Source organism: Alosa pseudoharengus, unplaced genomic scaffold, assembly GCF_046254945.1.
Source record: "Alosa pseudoharengus isolate Yale_2024_CS ecotype anadromous, Long Island Sound unplaced genomic scaffold, YU_APseudo_1.1 YU_APseudo_1.1_scf_12, whole genome shotgun sequence".
Classification (NCBI taxonomy): Eukaryota; Metazoa; Chordata; class Actinopteri; order Clupeiformes; family Clupeidae; genus Alosa; species Alosa pseudoharengus.
The window spans coordinates 24,699,284-24,719,283 of NW_027468587.1; the positions used below are offsets into that span (position 1 = coordinate 24,699,284).

Here is a 20,000-nt window from a genome sequence, read left to right on the forward strand (position 1 = left end):
TTAAGCTCTTATCTAAAGGCTCAGCACTGTGTCCCTGCCTGACTGATACCTGTAAAGATCAATGGCCCCTGTGAAGGTCACTGTTCTGATTCCTACAAGCCAGGCCTTTCCAGCCTCTCCCAATGACCCGACGTTTGACCACTGAATCGCATGACGCTGCCTACGTTAGAAAGCGCGGCTGTGTGCAACTCTCAGCGGTCCCCACTGCAATAGGCTTCGCTTCAGCACCTCCTCCAGCAAATGCAGAGAAAGACAACAACATCAACCCCAACCACCCCACCCCCCCCCCCACCACCCCGCCCCACCTCCACCCTTCCCTCCCTGCCCCCTCCCTCCTTCCTCCCTCGTTCCAGCGTGAGGGATGGAGGAGCAGCCAGATGTTTTCCTCTCCTCCGGCGGCCGCTCCCCTGCCGCCTCTTTTTTGGCTGGTGGCGCTATTTGTTTTATTCCCGCGCTCCGCTTGAGCGGGCAGCGCGCTGCGGGTCTCTCTCGGCCCACGGCGCCGTTTTAGCGGCCAGAACCCCCCTCTCCTCCTCCTCCTCCTCCTTCGGCCAGACAGACAGCCACGCACAGCCACTCGGAGGCTCAGTGAGTAGCCCAGTGACACAGCACAGCGGGGGTGGCCCTTGCGCACTCTGCCGATGGGTCATCAGCTATACTAAAGGCAAGAAGGTCACTCGCAGCAGCAGCTACAGACATCATAGAATCTGTGCATCACTAATGGCATTCACACCATCTGGGTCCAGCTGGAAGCAGCCATGCTAACATTATCTACCGTACATTCAGATGGGTATGACAAACGGGGGGAAAAAACAACAACACTGGACTGAAAAAACAACAACACTGGACTGAAAAAAACTAAATAAAAACAACACTGGACTGCTGATTCATAGTGTAACTATTGCAGATGTAGTAGCTATCTATTTCAATGCAGGTAGTAATGAAGACATATTTACATGGACTAAAAATGTAATTTGCACTATTTAAGACATGATCCTTTTAGGAAGTGTGAATGGTTTTGAAGAATTTGGAATGCATTTTTTCCCCACAGACTGCTGTGAAAGTATAAGAAGTCCTAACTCTGGTACACTGATGTTTAAGTCCAAAATCTACCACTGTGCTTCTGTACATTGCACTACATCACAACACAAGGCCAACTACTGCGGCAACCTCCTCTCATTTCAAGTTCTCTTCTCTTCTTTGCTTGTGGCTACTCCTCTCCACCCTCACACTTGTTTTCTTCTCTACACATTTGGGAGAGCTCACAGGGCAAGAGCGCCCTGAGTGAGAGAGAGAGAGAGAGAGAGAGAGAGAGAGAGAACAAGAAAGAGAGTGAAGGTGAAATGCTACTGTCAGTGGTGATCTGCACTGACTGGCTACTAATGCCTTCAGACCGTTGCTGGATCTGCATTTAACTTTGCATGAATATTTCATTCCCTTCAAAGCGTTTATTAGCAGTCTGTCAGGGGGCCTCCTGAGCATGAAACGTATCAGCCTGTGATAAATATCCGCCTGGACCGCATCGCTCAAGTGCTCCCAAAGAAAACAAAATCCCTTCAAGACGGCAACAAGCACACTTCAGCGATGCGGCCAGAGATGTGGCTCTTCTGTGTAGGTGGTGTGCTAGTGCTACCCAGGGACAGCCTCAGAACGTGTGTCCTCCTCCTCCTGTGATTTCTTTACAAGTGCATCATGGGACAGCGGAGGATTGTGGGATAGGGGGCGTCTTGTAATAATGCAGGGAGCTCTTGACAGAGCAACCAAGGTTAATGTGGCCCACGGGGTCAAACACACCCGCTTATTTATGTCTGATTAAACGTGCCGAACAAATTGAAGTAAGATTAAAAACGGTTTCTGGCCAAAGGTTTTAACAGCATCACTGGCAAAACGCAAATGACATTCCATATTTGTAGGAATAACTCACACGCTCACACAGCCTTACACATCTGGTCTCTCTCCCTTGTTATTCGCCTCCATGGCCTTGTAAAAGTCGAGCGGTCGGCAAGTGGCTGACTAATCCGACGGAGCGTTTTTATCGTTGATGGCGGAGGGTAAAGAGAGGACTTCCAAGAGCTGAGCAGTGGGGGTGACGCCTGAGCTTGGCCACGTTCTAGGGAACGCGCTCGGCACTCGGCGGGTGTGTCCGAGGGAACATCTGCTGCTCAGGCGGCGCAGGCTGCCTGCTCGCTCTCGAACACCTTGTCAAAGCCGCTCACAGATGCGCCGCATTAATTAACATTTGTGTGCCATCTTGATACGCCAGACACCATGAAGCACAAGCATGCTTGGGCATTAGGATAAAATATACAGAGGACTAAGAATTTAAGCTCTAGGTATTTCTTGTTTTGTTGTTTTTTTTTTTTTTTTTTTGCTTTGTTTTCTCTCCGATGACAATCTAATAGGAGCAGATGAAAAGTTTAATCCTTCCATGAGAGCCCCGACATTATTGCAAAACAAAATCTCTCCTCCAAAGGACAAAGACAAAAAAGAGAAACATGAAGGACAAAAAAATAGAAATCCTACAGCAGTAATAAAAAAACAGCATAGCAAATAGTAATCATCGGCGTGCCTATATCCAAACGCTATTTCCCGAGGCGAGAGCGATCGCAGCACTTATTATGGTGAAGCGGCAAAAACTGAAATTAGTATGGCACTTGAAGCAATGTAAAGACAGCGGTGGGGGGTGGGGGTTGGGTGGCAAGAGGATAGAAGCACACACGACTCTCTAAAGAATCTGCGGAGCAGAAGTGGAGCGCCTGATGGGCTAGGCCCTTCATTACTGTGAGTACGGCTGCCGGTGTGGAGCAGTCGCACAGATCAAATTGAAACAGATTACTGGAGGGGTCTTGGGAGAGTCTGGGTGCGCTCCAGCGCTGCTCACTTCAATTCAGGCTCTTAGCAGATTTTGAAATGCGTTTATAGGCTTCTCTGCTTGAGCGAACTTATGATATAAACCCACGGTGGCTAACAAACATAGACACCTTCTGAGCGCTCAGGGGCCAAATGCTAAAAACGCAAACGCAAACACAGGAACCAGAAATTCATGCACGCACCCCACCAGCCACTACACACACACAAGCACAAGCACACATACACAACACACACACACACACACACACACACACTCACACACACACGCTCTCTCTCACACACACACACACACACACACACACACACACACACACACACACACACACACACACACACACACACACACACACACACACACACACAAACAAACATACTCAAATGGATATAATTAATCTATTTTTTCATTGTGCAAACTATTTATGGTGCCTCAACTGGTACTACCATAGGCCTATTTATAGAGGAAGCATCAACACCTACAGGGCAAAACACCTAGAGGCAGGTTCTAAAATTGTGCTTGGAAACACACACACTAAAACATACACACACATACACACTGTTATGAAACTGATTATACTCATACCTATACATTCATGAATCAAGATTATTATGACCGCACTAGCCGCTAGCACTCCTAATGCAGATGTAACCAGAAGTTTGCATCATGCTAACCTAGTGGTTGCTCATCTCTGGGGCTACAGTTAGCTGGATTTGCCATCGTCCAGAGCTGTTAGTAGTTTTCTCCATGTCTGTGCCTGTTTATCTGTAATTGTTTAGGTTACAGTATCTATGTCAGATCCTGACGGCTGGCTGTTAAAAATCTAATGTAACAACTAGTTAACTATACAGGACGTATCCTAGCCTACCTGATAGCTGAATCACTGCACAAGATGGAATAGTATGGAATGTCACTGACACCAGCTCTCAAAAAATAATCATATGTGCAATCTTATTTAACTCGTGTCATTTAGTTGTTTTGTATTTCTTAAAATATTTATTATGACCATCGCTAGCATAGATATCATAGCGGTCATATAGGAGTTTTTCCCGTCATCAACTTTCTGAATTTTTGGTCAACGATTTCCAGGACACCGAAACACCAGGGCACACAAAACTTGGTGGGCATGAAGCCCCACTAAAATTTTACAGAACATTTTTGTTTAGTCCCGCTGGGCTCCCAAAACCTGAAAAATGCAGTTTTTCCTAAATAATTACCCGAACTGTGGCACCCAAGATGACATAATTATGACCGCCGCGCAGCGAAGCGGCGGTCATATAGGTTTAGTCAGATTTTTTTTCTTTTTTTTTTTTTTCTTTTTAGCATGTCCAAATTTCCGTCAATGATTCCCGGGACACTGAAAGACCGGGGTAGAAGAAACTTGATGGGCATGTAACCCCGTATGGATAGCATGGAATCATCGTTTTTCGTTTTGATCTGTAGCCCCCCCGCTGGACTGCACCCCCCGAAAGGAGGGTAGGGCAGACACAGTTTTCTGTGAATATCTCGAGAACGGTAGGGCCTAGGAGGTCCACCTTTTTTTGTATGTTGGTCTTAAGGGGGCATGTCAACCCATCCCATTACCACTTATTTCATGTATAGCGCCACATAGTTAAAAATGAAAAAGCAAAAAATGAGGTGTTTTCATCACAATATCTCTGGCTGACATGGTCAAAACTGCACGAAATTGAAAGTGTAGGATCATTATGCCACCCTCCGAATGCATGCCAAGTTTTGTGAACTTTCGTTCATGGGGGGCCTTACAATAAAATAATTTATGTGTACATTTAGTGACCGTACACAACAAGATTCCCGGGACACTGAAAGACTGGGGTACACGAAACTTGCTGGGCATGTAACCCCACATGGATAGCATGGAACCGTCGTAGCCCCCCTGTAGCCCCCCCGCTGTACTGGACCCCCCGAAAGGAGGGTAGGGCAGACACAGTTTTCTGTGAATATCTTGAGAACCGTAGTGCCTAGGATGACCAATTTTTTCCGTATGTTTGCCTCCAGGGGTCATGTTAACCCATTTCATGTGCACACATGTGCATAAACAGATACAAACGCACACACATACATTCACAGTAATCATACGTATGACACATACTCTCACAGTAGACATATGTACGCATGCATGCACATGCACAAACACACATACCCAGGCAAACACACAAGCACGCACGCACACACACACACACCCACACACATAAACATAAACGTGTACACGCACACATGCACACAATTCAAGAATTTCTCAGAATTATGAACAGGCAAGATGGGGGTGGGGTTGTATAAAATTAATTTTACATGTGAAATCTATGAACTAATCATGTTTTGGTACTTGTTGTCTAGCAGATACCAGTGAGAATTAAGTGTGGCTAATGCAATTTAGTGAGACAGTTAGAATCATATAGGCCTTTCAGCGTGATTTATTTTTTGTGGAAAAAATGTGCTGGACTGGGCGGCGGTCATATTTTGTACCGCTCTGCGGTACATCTAGTTTTTATAGTATGTTATAGTATGTATCAATGTAACCCATAACCACTCCTTTGTGATTTGCACCGCCCCATCCCACAAAAATGAAAATGCAACAATATACCACTTTAATCACCCTTATCTTTGGTTAAGATATCTGAACTGCACCAAATGTGTATGATTAACCTGGAATTTCTTCCATTAAGGGCAATACAATAAATGAATTAACAAAATTAACAAACATACTGTAAACACACACACACGCACACACACACACACACACACACACACACACACACACACACACACACACACAATCATGCATATAAACACACACACACACACACACACACACATTCAGACACGAATGCATGCACACGCACGCACACACAGACTCACACACACGCGCAAACACACCATAACCCCCCTTAACCGACACACACACACATACGCACACTCACAAGCGAACACACAGACACACACAGAGAAACACACATACTGTAGTACACAAAAGCAAATGCACACATGCACACACTCATTTTTACATATACAACTAAACAGTTGCAAGAGTATATAGATAGATAGATAGATAGATAGATATATAGATAGATAGATACTTTATTCATTCCGAGGGAAATTTTAGAGTAGAGGATGGAGTAGGAAATGGAGACAAATTGACAAGCGTGATTCATTTTTGTGAGCGAATGTGCAGGACTGAGCAGCGGTCATATTTATGCGGTACATCTAGTTTCCATCCTAAACACAAACTGTGAAAACAAAGTGTGAAAAGTTTTCCCCACGTACCTTCATGCCATAAATCCTTTATGATGGCAGCCATACAATCAGACACTCTTGAGTGAACAAGCTGCTATTCTCCTAGGTCTAAAGTGACCTTTCAACTAACGCAATTAAAAAAATGTCAGGCTTACATGGGTCAAACACGACGCCATAAAGAAATTACACGCACCGGGCACACAGTAAATTACCTTCCTGCTGAGGGGTCGAAACACACTAAAAGGAGCTGTTTTCTACATTCAATTCCAGTTTTTATTGTCGACTGTGCTGTGTGTCAACAGCACTACAATTCCCTCAGGACACGGCTGGGCTTTAATGGCACAAATACAAAGATCCCCATGACAGATTAGGGCAGCACCAAAAAAATCAAGCAGCTTTTTTTTTGTTTGTTTGTTTTTTTTTTTTTTTTTTTGGGGGGGGGGTGCAAGTAGCCCGACTAGCCTTTCCCTGACCCCAGTGTGTGCTATGTGGGCTGGCTGAGATGTTGTCGCAGTGCCTGGCCCATAAAGGCAATGAGGAGGGCAGTTAAGCTGTCACTCTCTGCGGCGGCCGAGTGAAGGAGAGGGAGAGGGGAGAAGGAGAAAGGCTGGAGAGAAAGTGATTGAGACAGGACCAGAGACAGGACGAAGGAAAGAACAAATAATCAACACTGCACCCACATAAACACAACCCCCCCATATTCACACACACACACACACACACACACACACACACACACACACACACACACACACACACACTCAAAAGCCTCACAAGCCTAGCCCAGCAGAGCTGTCTTACTAACCCTCATGGAAGCCAAAATATTTGTTTTTTTTGTCATTTTCTTCTCACCAGCTCACACACTGCCTGACGAAAGAGCAGTACCAGACAGCATCTACATCTTCACTGACCAGTACAGTGTGTGTGTGTTTCTCTGTGTGTGTGTGTGTGTGTGTGTGTGTGTGTGTGTGGTCTATGCGTGTGTGTGTGTGTGTGTGTGTGTGTGTGTGTGTGTGTGTGTGTGTGTGTGTGTGTGTATGTGTGTATGTGTGTGGTCTGTATGTGTGTGTGTGTGTGTGTGTGTGTGTGTGTGTGTGTGGTGTGGTACATCTGTGTGGTACTCTGACTAGTCCCAGAAATGTGTGGTCACTTACAGAACACAATGGGTCACATAGTAACTGACATAACGATCATATGACCAGCACCCCCCCCCCCCCTCCCGCCCCGACCACCTGTGACATAACATAAGGAATCATATGGTAACTGACATAACATAAGGCAACACATGCCCAGTGACATAAGGAATCATATGGTAACTGACATAACATAAGGCAACACATGCCCAGTGACATAAGGAATCATATGGTAACTGATATAACATAAGGCAACACATGCCCAGTGACATAAGGGATCATATGGTAACTGACATAACATAAGGCAACAAATGCCCAGTGACATAAGGGATCATATGGTGTATGGCATAAAATAAGGGATCATATGATCACTGACATAACATAGGGCAACAAATGCCCAGTGCCCAGGACAACATCAGCTAAATGGCATGACATACTGTAAGCGATCATACTGTATGCTAAATGGCATAACATACTGTAAGCCATCATATGCTAAATGGCATAACATACTGTAAGCCATCATATGCTAAATGGCATAACATAAGGAATAACAGGGTCACTGACATTAGGAAACATAAGGTGCCTTGCACAAGCTAAGCGCTGTAAAGGGATCATATAGCCAGTGACACCAGCTAACAGATGGCACACTCCGCTGTGAGCCGGGAGAGGAGGCAGGCGCCGTGTCTAGCTCATATCCAGAGTGAAAATGAGAGACAGTCCCAGCCTCCCCAACCAATCCAATTACCCCAGTTATTGTTTCCTATGGATGTGGGGATGCCCCAGCCTCTCTCTCTCTCTCTCTCTCTCTCTCTCTCTCTCTCTGGCAGGGCTTGTCCTGATGGGCCCTAGCCTGCTGGAGTGGGTGTGTTCACTTTGTAAGCTCATACCCATATCCCATAGCACAGTATAAAAAAAAAAAATATTTGCTGACTGAACTGAATAAAAAATATTTTCTGACTGAAGAGATGTCCTTTTGTTGTTTTGACTCAGTTAAGTTATGTGTAGTGTAGTGTCCAATTTATTACAAGTGCAAACACAGGTTGACATTGCCTAACTCAGTCAAAACAACAAGATGACTTGGCTGGGTTGAACTGAGTCAAAATGTAGTTTTCAGAGTGATAATGGTACGATAAGGAATCCGACATATACATCCGATGTACTGTATATGCTGTCTGTTGCAAATATCATTCTATATCTAATGAATGTTAGAGCCTGACTTGTGGATCAGTTGTCAGTTTGAGTGAGTGCAATAAAGTGATATTTGTCTGCCTCAGACTAGGCCAGCCATCGCAGTGCACTGATGTGAAATTCAACACTGTTAAACTGTCTAAACACTTTCGCTTTCCTCCCAAACTCCCGCTGGCTGCGTCCCTCTGAGTTCTCCAGCAGAGATGCTGTAAGCAGCGGAGGGGCTACTGAGGCAGAGGCCTGCTGTCCCATTAAGGCCCTTTGATGAGGCAGCACGAGCAGCTCGACCGAGAGGAAGGGAGGGGACGGAGAGGGAGGGGGGAGGGGGAGGAGAGGCGAAGGGAGGGGCGGGTAATCTGGCCGTCACTCCTGGCGCTGGCTCCGCTGTCGACCCCTGGCATATGGCACACATGCCCCTGGCTGCTTAGGGCCACGGCGGCGCCCACTGCTTCGCCACGGCCTGTCAGCCGGGAGCACTGGCCAGGACAGCGAACCTGCGGGCTGCGGGGGGGGGGGGGGGGGTTGGTGTAGCCCTCCTGCCCCTGAGGCCGGATCACTCAGGCGGGAAAGGGGACATGCTGTACCCGTCCAAACGGGCACGGGCGGGCAGGGGGAACCACCGGGCGGCTCAGCAGGCCTGCTGTTCTGTGGTGGCCACGGTGGATTGTGCTGTTTAGAAATGCTGCCACCTCATCTGCTGCTTTCCTCAGCACCGCACTGAAGCTAAAGATACAAGCAGCCATTATCTATCTTTATAAAAAAAAGTCCCTAATGGATGATACCATTACAATCCTCATGAACACTCCCCTGTACAGTGCATCTTATAGTTTATGCTGCTCTGACATACTTAAAATATTCAGAAAAGATGCAGTCAGCAGGCACTTGACAATCTTCTGACTTATGCATATGCTACCTCAGCACTGCAGTACTTAAGCTGTGTGTGTGTGTGTGTGTGTGTGTGTGTGTGTGTGTGTGTGTGTGTGTGTGTGTGCGTGCGTGGTTGCGTGCATGTGTGTGTGTGCGTGTATTCATGTATGTGTGTGTGTGTGTGTGTGCATGGACTAAGTGCAGATATAGGACCATTCAATCAGTCCCATTATGCCATCAAAGAAGCCAGTGATATGCAGTATAGACTTAAGAAGGGAAATCTACAGAACATTCCGGGTGAAATATGACACCTTTTTAAAAATCAAATATGATCCAATGAACAAAAACAAATCTCTCTTTGATGAATTTATATGAACAGAGATTGACTCCGGTAAACCTTTCAGGAGCCTTGTGTTATCACCTGTGCTATCATCGTAGACCACCGTGACAGTCTTCCATTTGAAGAAGTGCACCAGGTCCAGGATGGCCCTGCTGAGGGAGGAGAAGTCCGGGTAGAGGCTGACGTAGAAGGAGTCCCGGTTGTCGGACACCTGGTGCTTCCACTTGGTCTGGATGTGGGGGACGCCCAGGGCATTGCAGATGGACTGCACCGCATTGGCCGAGGAGCTGTGTGAGGGGCCAAAGATGGCCGCCACGCCTAGTGAGAGCTGGTCACATGCTGAGGAATGGGGGTGCGGGGAGAGAGGAGAGAGAAGAGAGAAAATGGCAGATGACTGTCACGGAACAAGGCCACTGGGAGGCTTCCATTCACAGAGCAGGAGAAATAATCTGACATCGCTTAAAGGGAGGGAGGCAGTTGCTCAGTAAGTAAGTAAGAGAGGTGGTCAGGGAATTGCTGGACTCCTCGGAGGAGTCGTGCCGGCTCTTGCTGGCTGGATGTTGATGTGTCCTTGAGCAAGACTCTGAACCCTTAACCGCTCCCTGTGGAATGAGCGGGGCTCCCGCATGCTAGCAGCTCGAAAAGGCCTTTTAAAAAATCCAGTCTGTTTGCTCAGTCCTTCCATCTGCATTTCACTGGTAATGCTTTGAGAAATGAAATTGCTACGCTCATTCTTTAATCTTTTCGAACACAGGAAGCACATTATTTGATGTAGCAAAGCCTTGATGATATATGCATGTGTGTTACCTGACACATGAATGCTGCTTTAAAATCAATCAACATTTTATTGTCCTCAGTAAAATATACGTCTATATCTACCCTCCTTCTTTGTTTTCATTTTCAGGTCTTTTTTCTAATCTAAATTCAAGCAAGTCAAGTCAACTCTATTTATATAGTACATTTCACATATAGCACATTTCACATACAGAGGTCATTCAATGTGCTTTACATAAACAAAAGCAAACAGGAATAGCTAATAAAAGCATAGAAGGGCAATAGTCAAAGAATACTTAAAAAAACATAAAACACACAAGGTAATAGTACAAAAAGGCATACAATGGCAATAAAAGTGTTTAAAAAGTAATAATTAAATCACATAAAAAGACAAAACATAGAATGATTATACTAGTCAAGCACCCAGTGAGCAGCACTCTATGGAGATTCTTGAAAATCATATTCATGTTAGCAAACATGACTATGACATGACTATGACATACAATAATGCTTTCATAATTAGACCTGTGCCATAACTCTATACCCTTTTTGACAACAACTCAACATAATACACCTTTAATGGTAAACTATGCAGTATTGGCAATTTCCTTACTGCTTTCTCGTTTTTTGCTTCTTTCTCGCTGGCTCTGTCATGACAAATGTCTGAGAAACTCCATCGCTACCTTTTTTTAGCCGGTGCCTGGCGTGTATGTGTATTTGAATGCAGTAAAGCAATTTGTTACACTCGTTATACTTCCTGACACTGAGGCCGTCGGCCCGCCGGCCCACAGTTGCAAGGGTGTTTTTTTCGCTCACAGGCGCTAGAGGGAAGCGAGACGGCCAGCATTCAACCCGAAAAAAGTCATATAACCATTCTAATGACTCTGAAGCTGTTAAATGAAGGTAAATTAAGCTAAAAAACTTGTATAGTGTGCCTTTAATGGTATCATCAATCATATCCATCTCCATGTTTTAACTATATAAGAAAGGTATCTAAAACCAGTGACACTGTGTTTAAAATGACCATGTTTCATCTCTGCATCACAGAGCAGCCACTGTTTCATCCACACCTACAAGACAGAGATTACTGGTGTCTATAAAGCTGCCTGTGGGCCACCAGCGGAGACCCAGCCGTGAATTACTGTCGCTGACTCATTAACTGACGCTAATCAGTTTTCTGTGTTTATCAGAGAGCTGGCCACAGAGACTGTCTCTTTGTTTGATAGTAATGGATTTGGTCCCACACTCAGTGGGCCAGAATAACAACACAGAGGTGGTTAAAATCACTGCAGGCGACATGGTATGAAGTCTCTTAAAGATACAGCACCATGAGACACGTGCTGATGTAGTCAGAATCAAGAAAGATGGAGCAGCCATTGTCTTAGAGTTTCTCCAGATTCCCTCCAGTAAAGTGAATTGCAAATGTCGTAATGAGATTTACTAACGCTGACAAACAAATGGGAAATCAAGCCTTGTGTGCTGTCAAAAATGAATGTAATTAAGTGGTGTCTGTCTTACCCTTCCTGGAGGCTTCGAAGCTGTCGTGAATGTTTATCCTTTGGATGTCGTACGTGAGTGTCGTGTTTGGCAGGAGAGTTCTGTTCCTGTTGATTGTATTTAAAGCAAATTTAAAGGCAAGTTCTTCCGAACCTGATGGGCCGCTTTCGATGGATTCAAATATGCCCCCTGAAAGAGAGGGAGAGAGAGAGAGAAGAAAAATAGAAGTGTGCTGTTAGTTTAATCAGAAAAAAGGCCCCATGTCAGCCAATCCTTCCAGTGAACACTGAAATTAATGAAAAACAATTAGGTGGAAGAACAGTACACAAGATTAATCTTCTTTAGGGGAAAATGCATCACACAGCTGTCCAGCTGCACCGAATATACACACACACACACAAACACACACACACACACACACACACACACACACACACACACACACACACACACACAGTACATACACACATACACACACAGAGAGAGATGTGTATCACTGCCCAACAGCAGGAGAGCGTGTTTTAAAGTCTGCCCACTACAAATAAGCTGGCCTCCTGTGTGTTATTTTGACAGACTACAGATGAATGAGGGTTGCTATGGCGAGAGGGAGTTCCTTGATTGATGTGGCCTTATTGGCCAGCCGATCAATCAATTAAACCCATAGGGAGTAGTATAGCGTGAGTGAGAGAGAAGGAGAGAAATTGAAGTGTTTTGTTTAAGGTAGGCATATAGCTCCCTGCCCTACACAAGCACAAACGCACACACACACACACACACACACACACACACACACACACACACACACACACACACACACACACACACACACACACACACACACACACACACACGCACCACACACACACACACACACACACACACACACACACAGTTCACTGGAAGTCAACACAAAGCTTTGCTTTGCGCTTTATTTACCTTTGATGCTAAGCTCAGAGGGCTCAACCCTTTAACCTCTCAATAATACTCAAGTGTGAATGGCCTCTCTGCACTGCTGCGCCACCTCTACCTTGACCTTACAGACTCGTGCACGGCCACCCCTCCTCAGAACAGGACGCCGGAGCCCAGCGGTGACGAGTGTTCTCTGTGATCTCGTCTGCAGGAAAGGAGTTCCTTTCACAGAATCTCATGGCGCCTGAAAGTCACTCATCAGCCAAGTGCCTTTTGTTGCTGCCAGGAGAAAAGGGAATCCAAAATGGCCTCCGTGTTGTGCACAATCAAACATTTAGCAGCATAATAGGATTCACCTCCCACCCGACGCCTGAAGGCAAAGATTTTCGTCAAGTTCGCTATCCAGACACTATCCTCTCTAACCCTGGAGAGTTTGTTTGCGTCTGTCTCTTTTTTGCTTCCTTTTTTGTGGTTGATTCTACCATTTCTTTTTTCCTTTTAGTTTGAGGGTACATCATGTAACATTTGTTCCTCTATAAACCCTAAAGTAGGACAAATATGTGAGCAGGTGTGCCTTTGAGAAAACCTCCTGCTAAGTGTGATCCTCTCTCCCCCTCACTTTGAGAACTCCTGGAGGGCCTTTCCAACGAAGCTTTGTTTAAATTGCTTCACAGTGTCGTATTGATCTTTTTGTGAAGCGGGTAGCATTGTCTCTTTCTCTACGAAACAAAATGAGGGAAATATATCTTTGTTTCTTTTTCTCCAATATGTTAATGTCATACTTAGGGGATCATTTTAGGATAGAAGGTTTGTGTCATCTCAGTTACAGCTTACCTATTCTACAATACAGCAGCAAACATAGCCCTAATTTAAACTGTGGGCAAAGTGCACAGCTGCAATGCTCCCACACGCCAAACAATAGCTTTAGTTCATGCATGACTTTGCACTTGAGGGCCTATAATGTATCATAATAGTGTCCTCTTCTCATTGATTACTAGGTCAAGAGCTCTGCACCTGCTGCTTCAAACAATCACCAATAAAGTTGACTATAGAAGGACTACTATTAATTATCATTTATTATTTATGGCCATAACAAAAGTGAGGAAGGTCTCATCCGAAAAGAGACTGGTGAGGAGGCAACAAGAGTGAGACAAAGTTCCTCCCCTCATTGGTATGCACCCCATGGGGGAGTCCTAGTTTGCATGTCATAATGAGTTTGAAGGCGTTAATAACCATCAGTTAAGCAGGATGTACTATAATTGGAAGGCTGTGCAGTTCTGGAACCATCCTTTCACAAAGAAGGGAGGACAATTGCTCTCTCTCTCTCTCTCTCTCTCTCTCTCTCTCTCTCCAAAAAGGCTGCATTGAGAGGATAATGCCATGTGGGCAGGGGCGGAAAAAAAGGGGGATAAATGATTGGAGGGAGGACGGTGAAGGAGTGAGTGAAGGTGAAAGAGATGGAGGGAGGTGGGGGGTTTGAGGGGGATGAGGAGCTTCAAACGGGCCCCTAGAAACATGAAAAAGGCTCCCGACCTGCAGGTAGGAGGGGAACGAATGTGGTGGTGGTGCTGAAAGAAAAAAAAGAAAGAGAGAGAGAAAGAGGGAGGGAGAAAACAGGAATAAAGAAAAGGAGAGAGTCAAACATAAAGAGAAAGAAAGAAAGAAAGAAAAAAGGAAGGATAGAAAGAAAGAAAGTAAGAAAGAAAGATAGATAGATATAGAAAATAAGGAAGTAAAACAGAAACAAATAAAGAAAGAAAGAATGAGAGGAGGAACGCATGTGTGACTAGTGGGCAAAAATGACTGGCTCTTAATCCCAGCCAATGACAAGCAACTAGGTCCTTGTGCTCGCCAGAGATTAGCCACGCTTTCTCTCAGCAGGCCGAACCTCACGGCGTGGAGACTCTCCGAGAGAAAAGTGGCCTTTTGTTTGAGAGCAACTGAGCTAAAGCCACAATGTCCCAATTAAGCTGTTACTCCTCACCTTACAAAAGCGCATAAAAGACCTGAGTCCTCGCTGAGCTCCTTCAGGCACAGCCGACAGGCTTTATGGGCCTGTGAAATGGAGGTGGGGAGGGGGGTGGTGGGAGGTTAGTCCAGGTCACGCGGTGACTCTCTCGGTGACGAGCCGAGGTTGTAGGGGTCATGGCGACGCATGTCTCAGGAGAGGGACCGGGGAGCGCCATGACACGTGTCAAACACACACACTCAATCTGTCGTCGGGATACCGACCGGTGAACTACATTCCTGGCCCGCCAATCTCCAGCATTCTAATGAGCACCACCTGACATGGCCCTCCTCATTGTGCTCCCACAACCAATCAAAAGGTTTAACCCATGCAGAAATGTGTCTCCCCAGCCAATTAGATCACAAGGCACAAAAGTAGTGTTTCTGGGCAGAGAATTCTCCTCTACATTACTGTAGCTGAACCGATCCCTGCAGCTGAAATAGTAAAACACTACATTAATAAATGAAGCTACGGGACCTCAGGAGAAAAAAAGGGGGGAAATGGCACCTAAAGTGTACCTTAACTGCACTGTGACGTGCAGTAGATTATTATATAATCTTGAGATTGAGATTTTTCTATCAAATCTTTCTCACTAAGCACAAAAAAGTTATTTTATTCTGTTATATCATTCTAAATCATGACCGAGCTTTTTCTTAGTACCGGTACCCTGCTATTCCCCTTACTACTGTTGCAATGTTATGAGTCCTTGTTATAGCTCTTTGTTCTCAATAGCTGTTCAAACCTCCTCATCAGCTGCCATTCTGAATCAGAGAACATGCTCAATGACTTTTTGTGATGGGTGACTCCTCCACATGTATATCTCTCCCTCTCTCTCTCTCTCTCTCTCTCTCTCCCTCTCTCTCTCTCTCTCTCTCACACACACACACACACACGCTGTCCCCCAAAATCACACTACTTCATGGCATCTCAATCAATGCACCACTGAGCACATTTGCCTGAATTATTAATCATACACGCACACCGCGAGCACAATCAATGTGTTCACAATGCTGTCCCCTTGATCAAGGCCACTTATCTTCCGAAGCGTAGAGTTTCCTTTCAATCCGTTTGAGCAGTGAGCTCAAACGTGCAAAAGGCCTGATTATTCCCCCTGCAAATAATCCCCAGTCGCATGAGGAACCAAGAGAACGCATAGATTTGTTTACCTCCCCTCAAACTACAATATGAGCAATACACTGTAAACTGATCAATCTGTTCAGATCACAACGAGATTACAGCAAACACAGATCAATACTGAGATGGCATTGATCAGACCAGATGCTGCCTAAAATAGGGAGGGATAGCCAGCATGGTTTAATAGGCCCCAAAGCCACCAGTCACAGTGCAGCAGGATACAGGCCACCATGGACATAGCTATAGTCTCACTCACACACATAGCTATAGTCACACTCACACACATAGCTATAGTCACACTCACACACATAGCTATAGTCCACTCATAGCTAGTCACACTCACACACATAGCTATAGTCACACTCACACACATAGCTATAGTCCACTCATAGCTATAGTCACACTCACACACATAGCTATAGTCACACTCACACACATAGCTATAGTCCACACATAGCTATAGTCACACTCACACACATAGCTATAGTCCACTCATAGCTATAGTCCACTCATAGCTATAGTCACACTCACACACATAGCTATAGTCACACTCACACACATAGCTATAGTCCACTCATAGCTATAGTCCACTCACACACATAGCTATAGTCACACTCACACACATAGCTATAGTCCACTCATAGCTATAGTCCACTCATAGCTATAGTCACACTCACACACATAGCTATAGTCACACTCACACACATAGCTATAGTCTCACTCACACACATAGCTATAGTCTACTCATAGCTATAGTCACACTCACACACATAGCTATAGTCCACTCATAGCTATAGTCACACTCACACACATAGCTATAGTCACACTCACACACATAGCTATAGTCCACTCATAGCTATAGTCACACTCACACACATAGCTATAGTCACACTCACACACATAGCTATAGTCACACTCACACACATAGCTATAGTCTCACTCACACACATAGCTATAGTCCACTCATAGCTATAGTCACACTCACACACATAGCTATAGTCTCACTCACACACATAGCTATAGTCCACTCATAGCTATAGTCACACTCACACACATAGCTATAGTCACACTCACACACATAGCTATAGTCACACTCACACACATAGCTATAGTCACACTCACACTCATAGCTATAGTCACACTCACACACATAGCTATAGTCCACTCATAGCTATAGTCTCACTCACACACATAGCTATAGTCCACTCATAGCTATAGTCACACTCACACACATAGCTATAGTCCACTCATAGCTATAGTCTCACTCACACACATAGCTATAGTCCACTCATAGCTGGGTGATTCTCCAACTATGGTACTTTTTGGACCTGAACATTTTCAGAAAATGAAACATTTTTAATTAAAATATTACTGGCATAATTTGTTTCCCCAGTATGCCTAGATGCCTGCCCTGAAGTTGGCTGTGCTGATTTTTATGGAATAATATGTATTTTTTGACATTTTTCCAGACAATGGCAAAAGCAATGGTCATTTCCACAACCGAACAAAAACAAGCCAACCTGTCTACCTATCACTACCATGGAGACAGATGTGGAAAAGACGGTCGTGGAAATGACATTTTCCCACTTTCCCTCTAATATCTCATGTTTGACTAGCCTGTTAGTGTTAGTTTTAGAGTTAGCATTAAATAATCTCAAATTACACCTAATGAAATGGTAAAAATCCAGAATTTTTCCCATCGGAATGAATTATGAGCGGTTCTGAAATGACGTACAATAAACATACTCGCGGTATTTCTCATATTTACCTTGATATATCTCCTATGTATTAACCTCTGCTGGGATCATTCTTTCATTCAGCCATGTGGATCCCTCTGGAGTGTCAGTTGCTATGGTTAATGAGTATACAAATCTAGAATACTGAGCCTGGGATTGCATTTTATGCAGAGGTGTGGAAATGACGGTGAACCCAAGGGACAAGTGTTTAACATGTTTAAAATATGCCAAATCGAAAAAGAAATATAAAAACAAATAGTAGATTTGAATGAATTGGGTTATAATGCATACTTTCTGTTTGAATTTAAAATTATATCAGTATTAGATTTTAAGTGAGATAAGGTCGAAGACCCAAAGTCTGGCCTAGGGACAGAGGCAAAATAGTAAAAAACGCATATAAAATGTCTTATATTTTATAAAAAACAACATAATTGAACAATGATTTTTTTATATATAGGTTCCCCTAAATATGTAGTAAGTGTGAAAAAAATAAAAAAGTAGAAATGTTTTTTATTTTTTTAAATATATGTCAAGGACAGAAAAAGTACCATAGTTGGAGAATCACCCAGCTATAGTCACACTCACACACATAGCTATAGTCCACTCATAGCTATAGTCACACTCACACACATAGCTATAGTCCACTCATAGCTATAGTCACACTCACACACATAGCTATAGTCCACTCATAGCTATAGTCACACTCACACACATAGCTATAGTCCACTCATAGCTATAGTCACACTTACACACATAGCTATAGTCCACTCATAGCTATAGTCACACTCACACACATAGCTATAGTCCACTCATAGCTATAGTCACACTCACACACATAGCTATAGTCCACTCATAGCTATAGTCACACTTACACACATAGCTATAGTCTACTCATAGCTATAGTCACACACATAACTATAGCCCACATCTCAATCATAACTCATATCATAAGTAGTCTACAGTGGAAAATGAAATTATTTTTTATGGGGAATATACTACAATGGTAACCCTGTCACAAACTAAGTCGTATACACATAGCTACACACAAGATTGCAAATGTTTCTACTAGCTGATGCTGACTGACAAAAGCATAAAGATGTAGCAACTAAAAGCTCACACACAGTAGGCCTAATTCTTTGCAGCCGCAGCAGGGACCAAACAGCTGTGTTTGTGTGTGTGGATACCTGCCTGAACACCCTCACTGAAATTATCCTCTGAGGAGACTTCATAATATTGAGTGGAGGAAAACACTAACTGGTGAATATTCAGAGAGTGTATTATTGTATAAAGATAGGTGACTCGGTAAAAACAGATATTAGGGGATTTAGGGGAAATATCATCTTCTCTCTCTCTCTCTGCCCCCCCCCCCTCTCTCTCTCTGTTCCTCAGCGCACTGCTCTGCAATCGATTGATAGACTCCTCACTATCTTGGCAAGATCAGTCTATGCTCCAGAAGGCTGGAGAGGCTGCCTTTGATGTATTAGTTCAGTAATCCAGTTGATCAGTGGTATTAATGCAATTTGGTTTGCTGAAATGCCTTTGTTTGCATGTGTGTGTGTGTGTGTGTGTGTGTGTTAGTGTGTGTGTGTGCATCTGTGTATGGTGGGTGTCCCATCAAGTCAGGAGACCACACCCCACAGTGCACCAGGAGTGGCTCAAGCTTCGGAGTAGATAACCAGCATTGAAAGTGCACAAGCGCGAGCTCTGTCAAAGGCATGAGAAGGCTGATCTTTGCACGCGGAGCCCTCACATCCTTTTCATCGCCACGCCGATGTCTATCTCTCCGATAGCTTCAGAGAAACGTGCCTGCCACTGATAACAATGAAAAGGAAAAACTGCATGACTGCTCTGAATGGTAATTCAAGTTCAGTCAAGGAGCTGGAAGCTTAGTTTGACACCTAATGTCACAAGTAATGGCACAAGTAGACTAGTTTGGTGGCAGGTTAAGTACTAAGTCTGAAACACAGGAGGTGTTGAGTCCCTGTAAAGAAGAGATGGCCTATAATGCTGCCTGCACTATTCTTCAACTCACGAGAGTAGCAACTTGACTAAAGTGTCAGTGGCATCTTGCCTTGTAAGGCACACAGATGGTGTAGGCTTAGTCATTCATTTCAGGGCTCTTGACAGAAACCAGAGCGCACACTATAGTGAATGGGTGGAGATTCAGCAATGAAACATCATCTATCTCAATTTATGTCAGTATAAAAAAGAGATGGATGTTACCGTACAACCCCCAACCCTTCAACACCCACCCCCCAAAAAAAGTTTGATTAATATAAAATTCACAGCTCAGATC

General features: G+C 44.4%; 1 protein-coding gene across 1 annotated transcript in view; it reads right to left on the reverse strand.

Annotated features, from left to right (window-relative positions):
• The window catches only part of grik2 (glutamate receptor, ionotropic, kainate 2), a 170,486-nt gene that overhangs the window by 100,942 nt on the left and 49,544 nt on the right, over positions 1–20,000 (reverse strand). The window contains exons 2-3 of the mRNA XM_076279486.1: positions 11,939–12,106; positions 9,728–9,985 (exon numbers count right to left, since the gene is read on the reverse strand). Coding sequence (XP_076135601.1) covers positions 9,728–9,985; positions 11,939–12,106 — 426 coding nt within the window. The remainder of the gene's footprint in view (positions 1–9,727; positions 9,986–11,938; positions 12,107–20,000) is intronic.